General features: G+C 42.3%; 1 protein-coding gene across 3 annotated transcripts in view; it reads right to left on the bottom strand.

Moving 5' to 3' along the window:
- Positions 1–931: 931 nt before the first annotated feature.
- The window catches only part of TXNDC16 (thioredoxin domain containing 16), a 242,981-nt gene continuing 234,627 nt past the window's right edge, over positions 932–9,285 (bottom strand). For all 3 annotated transcript variants that reach the window (XM_029598324.1, XM_029598325.1, XM_029598326.1), the window contains 2 exons: positions 3,547–3,737; positions 932–2,677 (listed from right to left, as the gene is read on the bottom strand). In XM_029598324.1, coding sequence (XP_029454184.1) covers positions 2,463–2,677; positions 3,547–3,737 — 406 coding nt within the window. In that variant the 3' untranslated portion in view covers positions 932–2,462. The remainder of the gene's footprint in view (positions 2,678–3,546; positions 3,738–9,285) is intronic.

Raw genomic sequence — 9,285 nt, 5'->3', positions numbered from 1 at the left:
CCGGTCGCCATGTTGGAAAAAAGGGGCGTGTGATCGGTGGCCATCAGCCACCGAGAAGTACACCGCCAGGAACCGACCGCAAAACACAGTAATGACCTACCGAAGCATCGTCGGAGGTCAGTGCATGATGGGGGACCCCAGGACAGGGAAAAATTGAAGAAAAAACTTCAAAAAATTCCGTGAGAAAAAGTATGAGATAATCGTGAGGCAACTGCTGCATGGAAAAAAAGAGACTGAAGGGGGACCTCGTGTGGCTACAGGGTTAGTAGCATGCTGGGCATGCTCAGTGTGCCAGTCAAAGTTCTAGAAACTTTGACAAAAGTGTTCCTTGACCGGGCTCCATCTGATGATGCCACCCATGTGTGAGGACTATCATCCTGCTTGTCCTGGGAGAAGGTTCTTATTATAGTAGATGCCCTCAACTGTAATCTCTATTTCTGGGTCCCTTCAGAAGTTGCATCTGTACCACAAGCATACAATTAAATTTTTTGTTGAGGTGCAGGACACGCCAGGTATCTTAGATTCACAGCTCACATTCTCCCAGATCCTGTAGAAAGATGGACTCTTCTGCTTTTTTTTTTTTTTTTAAAGGTTTCTGTGCTAGTGGTATTGGAAAGATCAGACCCCCAAAGTTGTTCTTTTAACAAAATGTAATTCAACCCTGTCTGGTAATTTTTCTCTTTCAAATAAACAACATAGACGAAGCAACTTCAAATGATCCTCAAGGTTTGTTGAATGCTGCAGAATCACACACATTAAGTTACTGTATTCCTCACATCTTTCACTTGCTGTATGTTAATTATATCAAAAACATGTATATCAGTGACTCATTTATCTAACAGTGCAGGCATATCGCTGTCATGGATTACAAGCAACAGCAAGACAGAAAGTACAGTGGGGTGGGATGGAGGAACCAAATACACTTTCATTCTTATAACAAAAAAATATATTTTATTTTTATTTATTTAAACATTTTTATATACCGGCATTAGTTGTAGACATCATGCCGGTTTACAGCAAAAACTGGTTAAGCTTGGAAATCTTTATGGTACAATCAAATGCAGAATTTACATTGATACATTATTTGATATCATGTCAGGTAAATACACTTTGCTTTCTGAAGGCTTCACTTCTCCAAAATTACATAAACACTTTCTATTCTACACAAAAGTACAATGTTTGCAGATCTCGACTGCGATTGTATCATTTTACCTTTTCTTTTATACAATTTCTCTGATCTAATCTCAGAACTCCAATTTTAAATTTAATAGAGGTCTTTCTTCCTTTTCTTGGATTTCATTGCATAATTTGATCTACAGTATTCTAAATTTTATTCAATTATCCCTCATCTTTGGCCTTGTAACATAAAAGAGCCTTTGATTCAATTGAATTTCATTAACTGGGCCTCGTACACCCATTATAAATACTGGAGGTCATATGTGATTTTTTTCTACATTATTTAATGCTTTCATTCCTTCTCCACCAAGAAACTGTAGAAGGGTCAGGATGAAGCCACTTTATTGTAAAACCTTTTTTCCCATCCATGCAAAACCAGACAGACATTCAATAGCATTTCCATCAATGTTCCTAAGAGTTCCCCATTTACCTATTATAAAATTCCAGAACACTAACATAAGGACAACTCCAGAAAATGAGCAAAATTTTCTATTTCTCCCAAAACATTTCTTGATGGTTTCAAAGCACATTCTTGTCATAATTCTGCATGAAAGCACAGTTGCTTCTCTTTCCCTCTCTCTATATAAATTTCTCCATGTAAAGCTTTACTGGAGCATCTAAAATTGTCTTCATTTACTGACATTTCTATATAGTTTTAAGTATGTTCAGATTTCGGTGCTTCAATTCTTCATTCTGTTATGTTTAATGACTCATTTAGATCAGTTTTTCTACAAATAAAACAGTTTGTTTGATACATATATCCAGAAAAACAGCAGATTTAAGTTACCAATGCTAGGATAAAGAAACTACACTGAATTAAACCATCATTATCACTCTGGAATACACATTTATCTTATATTACTGGAATACTGCAGATAATTCAGTTTGTAGGTCTGAAAAACATTATCTGGTTAACAAAGACATTTATACATCTTATCTCTGTAGTTCTGTCCCAGATTTCCATACTGCTGCTATGTTTCAATTAAGCAATAATACCATGAAGGCAAGCACTACTATCAGACACTGTTAGCTAGATGTCCCAGGTCAAAGGCAAGGACATCTAACAAAACAGGCAGAATCATGATTTAAAAATGCTTGCTGCCAACAGTACAATACTATTAGCAAATAATATTAGAAAAAAATTCAATTTTTCTTTTTAAATCACCACTTGATCTCTGAATCTGGTCACTATTTTCTAATTTTGTCATAATTCTATATGACAATAAAGCTGCTAATTCCCTGTTCCTGTAAAGCTCAGGACAGTTCCATGTAAATCTCTGTAAACATTACATTTTCTTGGTTTCTTTCCTTGCTTTCTCATTCTGTTTCTCTTTCACATCTCTTTTTTCATCAGTTGCATCTTCCTCTTCATTCCAGCGGGCATCTGATCTTAAGTGAACAGGAATTCTTTGAGCAGCAAATTGAGGAAGTGCAGCATCCATCATGCCCAAGAAGTTGTAATCAGGAAGGGGAGGTTTCCAATCACGATCAGCTAAAATGGCTAGGATGGTATAACAGATGGGTGATAAAAATTGGGAAAATAACCAACAATTACAGATATTTTTCAGAAACAAAAAGGTGTCAAATCAAAGCCTGAGAATATGTGGGTGAACAAAATTCACTTCCCATTGGATATATGCATCTCAATAAACCAAGCATAAACTGTAGTCTGTTCAGGAGTAGGCCTGAATTTCCACACAGGCCTTTTAGGCCAGTGTCATGGAAGCAAAATTTTGGGAAGGTCACAAAATGCAACAGATTTGAGCTACAGTACCCCATCACACAGCTATGTCCCATTGAGGGAAGAAGAATTTTGCAGCCCTGGCAGTCTATATGGGACTAAAAAAGTTCCTGCACATCGCCTCTCCAGCTTCAACTCTGTGGTGGAGGCTGTAACATAACAGCTGAGCCACTGAGACACTGCCATGGGCTCACAGCTTGGGCCCAATCTGACCTTTTTAGTATGGAAAAAGACAGTGGCATCACTACCAAAGAGTGCCTAGCGGCATTAAATGCTGTTTATTGCACATTATACCCTTATCGAAACTTAAATCTATTCCAATGTCATTAGCAATACAAGAGTTTAAAAAAGTTAGCGTTCCCATTTTCAAAGAATATGTATAAAACATTGACCTTTAGTTTTTCGCTTACAAAGGGGTATATTTACCAAAACACCACACATTGCTCATAAATAGGCCCCATGAATCTCTTTGGGTCTTATTTACTCACAACATGCATTACTGCATTTTGGAAAATATTCTTCTAAGTGATTTGCCCTTCAGAATCAAGACTGTATCCTTATCCCCTCTGGAAAAACGTGGCGTATAATCATGTTCACATGATTAAAGTTTACAACTTTAAGATACTTACTGCTGGGCTTTCCTGTTCCCAGTTGTATCTTCCTCAGCCAATGCAAAATGCTCACTTCAGTAACAGATTCTTCTGAGGGAAAAGCAAACACTTGGCCCCTGGAATGAAGATCTACAAGAACAAGCTGTGGCAAGAGAGGTACAGAGCCAAAATACCTCTGCAGAATTCCTCTACCCACTGGAGTATTCTTTCTATAAAACAATTTAAGAACTATATTAGGAGTATGATTATAAATCCTAGCAATTGGAAATAAACTTTGATGGACCTTTGTCTGACTGAGCATGGCACTTATGTTCTTCTGTAAATCTGATAAATTTAAATTCCTGCGGATTCTAAAATTTAAAAAAAAATAATAATTTTATACTTAAAATAAATCTTTAACAGAAAAGGTGGAAGGTAAGCAGCATTGGTCATTTGTAAAAATGATCTAGCCCCTGTGATGTAATCCTGTAGTTATGAACAATAGTTATACACTCTATTACACAGCAACATATATATTATATTATATTATATAGTTATTTCAAAGTCTGTGTGTTATTTTAGGTTACTCTGGAGTGTATGGGACAATGCTGAAGCAGTCTGGATGGCTACTGGTTTCCAAAGGAAGACAGCTAATCTCCACATTAGATCCCTTTCTAAATTGAGCACCACTCCAGGAAATATATATTCTTATGAAACTCTGTTCTTGACTCTTTCCGTGGAGGATTGGTTTCCTGCAAAGAGTAACAGTACTGGAGCTCTTTGGTTTTAATTAAATGGTACTATTTGCATGTTGAAATTGTTATTGCACTAGATACCTAGCAGATGAGTATAATCTATCAAGAAAACCTTTTGCTGATATCAAATAGCTGATGTACAACTGGCATTATGTCTGGCAATCCACATTGTAAATGCCTTCTAATTATTTAAAGCCTGGACATGAATTAGCAAGACAGAATGCTCTGTCAGATCTCTGAGATGCACTGAACTAACAGTCTACTCCAGGAATTGTACAAGAGTGCTCTCTGGTCCACATGCTGTACAGTTGTCAGAAGAGAGACAGCCTATTTGATTATGCAAATGTCATTTTGATTTCACAGTCTAATTTGAGATTTTGTTTGAAGTGATAAAGCAAATGTTGCTTACCTGATGTAACAGGTGTTCTCACAGGACAGCAGGATGTTAGTCCTCACAAATGGGTGACATCGAGGATGGAGCCCAACCACGGAAAACTTCTGTCAAAGTTTCCAGAACTTTGACTGGCCCCTACTGGGCATGCCCAGCACGGCACTAACCCTGCAGCCAGCAGGGGTCTCCCTTCAGTCTTGTTTTTATAGCTACAGGCAGTGCCGAAAAAGTAAATAAACGAACCCATCACCGCGGGGTGGCGGGCGGGTTTCGTGAGGACTAACATCCTGCTGTCCTGTGAGAACACCTGTTACATCAGGTAAGCAACATTTGCTTTCTCACAGGACAAGCAGGATGGTTGTCCTCACAAATGGGTGAGTACCGAGCTGAGGATGTCCTGACTTGCACCAAATGCACCCAACAACGTGCAACAGGCACAACAACTGGGGTGGAATTTGGTAAAGGACATCCGCACCCTACCGGGAAGGTGGAAGGGTGTTGGTACATCAAGTTGGAAAAAGGTTACGCAAGACAGATAGGCCGAAGATGGAATCCTGTCTTCCCGCTTTATCCAAACAATAGTGGGCTGCAAAGGTGTGGAGGGAACTCCAGGTTGCAGCCTTGCAGATGTCAGGAAGCGGCACCGATCGAAGGTGTGCTACTGAAGTCGCCATGGCCCTCACAGAGTGTGCTTTAACACGGTCTTGGAAAGGAATGCCAGCTTGCTCATAGCAAAAAGAAATGCAGTCTGCCAACCAGGAGGAAAGAGCCTGCTTACCCACAGGTTGTCCTAATTTGTTAGGATGGAAAGAGATGAATAATTGAGTGCTCTTCCTGTGAGAAACTGTATGGTCTAGATAAAAAGCTAGAGCTCGTTTACAGTCTAAGGTATGCAGAGTCTGTTCCCCGGAGTTGGAGTGGGGCCTGGGAAAGAAGATAGGTAGTATGATGGATTGATTGATATGAAACTCCAAAACTACCTTAGGTAAAAATTTAGGGTGAGTGCGGAGTACCGCCCGGTCCTGCAGGAGCTTAGTGTAAGGCGGATAGGTAACTAGGGCCTGTAGTTCACTAACCCTGCGAGCTGAAGTGATAGCCAAAAGGAATAACACTTTCCATGTGAGATATTTTAATTCACAGGAGTGCAGAGGTTCGAAAGGTGGTTTCATTAGACGACCAAGAACCAGATTAAGGTCCCAAGATGGGGCCGGAGGACGTAAGGGTGGCTTCAAATGGAGCAAGCCTTTAAGAAAGCGTGTTACCAGGGGTTGTACTGAGATAGGGACACCCCCGATACCTTTATGGAAGGCGGCTACCACACTGACATGCATCCTTATAGAAGAGGTCTTTAGACCGGATTCTGATAGATGCCATAAATAGTCCAAGAATTTAGAGATTGGACAGGAAAGGGGATCAAGGGACTGAGAAGTGCACCATGACGTGTACCGTTTCCATTTGTATGAGTAAGATTTTCTTGTTGAAGGCTTTCGTGAAGCTATCAGGACACGAGAAACTGAATCTGAAAGGTTGAAAGGCTGAAGGGCTAACCTTTCAACATCCATGCCGTCAGGGACAAGGCTTGGAGGTTGGGATGGAGGAGGCATCCGTCGTTTTGAGTGAGCAGATGCGGGTCCTTTCCCAGAGGAATGTGCCTGCGGATGGAGAGATCCTGGAGTATGGGAAACCACACTTGGCGAGGCCAGTGCGGTGCTATCAGGATCATAGTTCCCCTGTCCTGGCGGAGCTTCACGAGAGTCCTCGACAGAAGAGGAAGTGGAGGGAATGCATAAAGCAGACCCATTGTCCAAGTGAGGGAGAATGCATCCCTCGGCCGAGAGAGCTGGCTCCTAATGAGAGAGCAGTAATTGTCCACTTTGTGGTTTTGAGGGGACGCAAAGAGGTCTATGTGGGGATAACCCCACTTGTGAAACAGAGAGGTCGCTACCAAAGGATTGAGTGACCACTCGTGTGGTTGGAAGACACGGCTCAGCTGGTCTGCCAATATATTGTCTTCTCCCGGCAGATAGGTGGCCCTGAGGTACATGGAGCGGGAGAGGGCTTCTGCCCAGATCTGCGCAGCTTCCTGACACAGAAGGAAGGAACCTGTGCCTCCCTGCTTGTTTATGTACCACATGGCCACCTGGTTGTCTGTCTGAATTAAGATTGCTTGATTTGAAAGGCAATCTTGAAAAGTCCTGAGAGCGTAGCGGATCGCTCGGAGCTCCAGGAAATTTATCTGGTGTTTGGCTTCCTCTCGTGACCAGTGCCCTTGAGTTTGCAGATCGTTTACATGGGCACCCCAACCGATGTTGGAAGCATCGGTGGTGAGAATTACCTGAGGATCTGGTGGAAGAAAGGGTAAGCCCTGTAAGAGGTTGAACGGATTCATCCACCATGCAAGAGAGAGACGAAGGGTGTTGGAGATGTGGACTATGGAGGACAGAGGCTGAATAGCTTGAGTCCATTGTAGTCTCAGAGTCCATTATGTGACTCTCATGGCTAAGCGGGCTGTGGGAGTCACATAAACTGAGGAGGCCATGTGTCCAAGAAGAACCAGGAGTTGGCGAGCTGTGGCTGTGTGTTGAGAGCGCAGCTGGCGAACTAGGGACACTATGGTCTGGACCCGTTGATGAGGAAGGAAGGCTTTTGCCTGTAAGGTGTCCAAGTCTGCGCAATGAAGGATAAGGTTTGAGATGGGACTAAGCAGGATTTTTCGTAATTGATTAGAAAACCTAGCGAAAGCAAAGTTTGAATTGTTAGGGTCAGGGAGGACCGAGCTAATTGCTGGGTTGGGGCCCTGATCAACCAATCGTCCAAGTAGGGGTAGACGTGGACACCTTCCTGTCGAAGAAATGCTGCAACCACCACGAGGCACTTGGTAAACACGCGTGGTGCGGATGCGAGGCCGAAAGGTAGCACTCGATATTGGTAGTGACTTTGGCCTACTAGGAAACGGAGGTATTTGCGATGAGATTGTGTTATCGCAATGTGGGTATATGCGTCTTTTAGGTCTAGAGAGCATAACCAGTCCCCTCTTTGTAGCAGAGGGAGCAACGAGCCTAGGGTCACCATTTTGAACTTCTCTTTGTGGAGGTACTTGTTGAGGGCCCTTAGGTCCAGGATGGGACGAAGTCCCCCTGACTTTTTTGGGATCAGGAAGTACCTGGAATAGAACCCCTGTCCTTGTTGAAAGAGAGGAACGGGTTCTATAGCGTTTGACTGTAGGAGAAGAGAAGCCTCCTGCTCTAAAAGAGCCGAGTGATCCGTGAGACCCCACGCCTGCAGGGGTGGGGAGTCGGAAGGGAGAGTCAGGAAGTTGAGATGGTAACCCTGTGCACTTTCCTGGTGCCGGCCGAAATTAACGCCTGCCATTTCTGAAAGTAAAATGTGATGCTTGGCTGCACATTTTACTTTCTGTATTGTGCGGCATTAACTAATAGGCTCAACAACATGCATTTGCATGTTGCGGGCGCTATTCATTTCGGGGGGGGGGGGGGGGGGGTGTTGGACGCAAGTTTTCCACGCGCTATTACCCCTTACTGTATAAGGGGTAAAAATAGCGCGTCAAAAACACGCGTCCAAATGGGGGCTAACGGTGCGCTCGGCCTGTGCGCACTTTATTGTATCAGCCTGAAGGTAAATATTTAGAAAGCGATATTCAAAGCAAAACATTTAGAAAAGTTAGCCAGAAAAGACTATCTGGCTAATTTACCTGGAATATTCAGCAGCATTGCTGTGCTGCTGAATATCCTATCAAAAAATCACTACTTAGCCGGATAAGTTACATCCGACTAAGTTAGATCTACTCTATGGCAGGTCTAACTTATCTGATTAAGGTAACCAGATAAGTACGAATATCACTACTTACCCAGTTAAGGGCCTAAGTTACTAACGCTTTTCTCCCATTTTGTGTCTATGGGAAAAATGCTTGGTAAATGAGGCCCAGAGAACTGTGCATGCTCTATACATGCATATATCAGTGCATGAGCAAGGATATGCCTAGAATTTTTAATCATGTGCTCATTTATGCGCGTATATATTAAAATGTGCTAATCGCGTGTAATCACTCCAAATTTTAAGAAAAGTCTCAACTTTCTTTGCACCAAACACAAAGGGAGCTGAAGCCTGGAGAAACTGAAGCTAGTACAATACACAGAGGAAATGATGTCTGCACCAAGCATTAAGGCATCACCCTAGCTGCAGAGACCATTTGTGGGAGTAAGGCTGAGTGACTCTCTGAATGATGCTATGGATGTCAATTAGTAAGACTGGGTAAGTGAATAAGGAAAGCTATGAGTGTCTGGGATAAAATCTAACTGGGCTAGCCTGGGTAAGTGAAACAAATGGGTACAAAATAAAAAAATGGGTGCTAAATTAAAGACATAAAGACATAAGGGTACTTAAAAAGAGATTGCAAGTTTGCTTACCTGTAAACAGGGTTCTCTGTAGATAGCAGGATAAACAAGCTATAAAGCAGTGGTCCCCAAACCTGTCCTGGAGGGCCACCAGCCAATCGGGTTTTTGGGATATCCACAATGAATATGCATGAGAGAAAATTTGCATGTTATGGAGGCAGTGCATGCACATTTTCTCTCATGCATATTCATTGAGGATATCCCAAAAACCCGACTG

This window comes from Rhinatrema bivittatum, chromosome 4, assembly GCF_901001135.1.
Source record: "Rhinatrema bivittatum chromosome 4, aRhiBiv1.1, whole genome shotgun sequence".
Classification (NCBI taxonomy): Eukaryota; Metazoa; Chordata; class Amphibia; order Gymnophiona; family Rhinatrematidae; genus Rhinatrema; species Rhinatrema bivittatum.
Note: the sequence above shows the minus strand (reverse complement) of the source record. Positions and strands in the feature narration are given on the sequence as shown.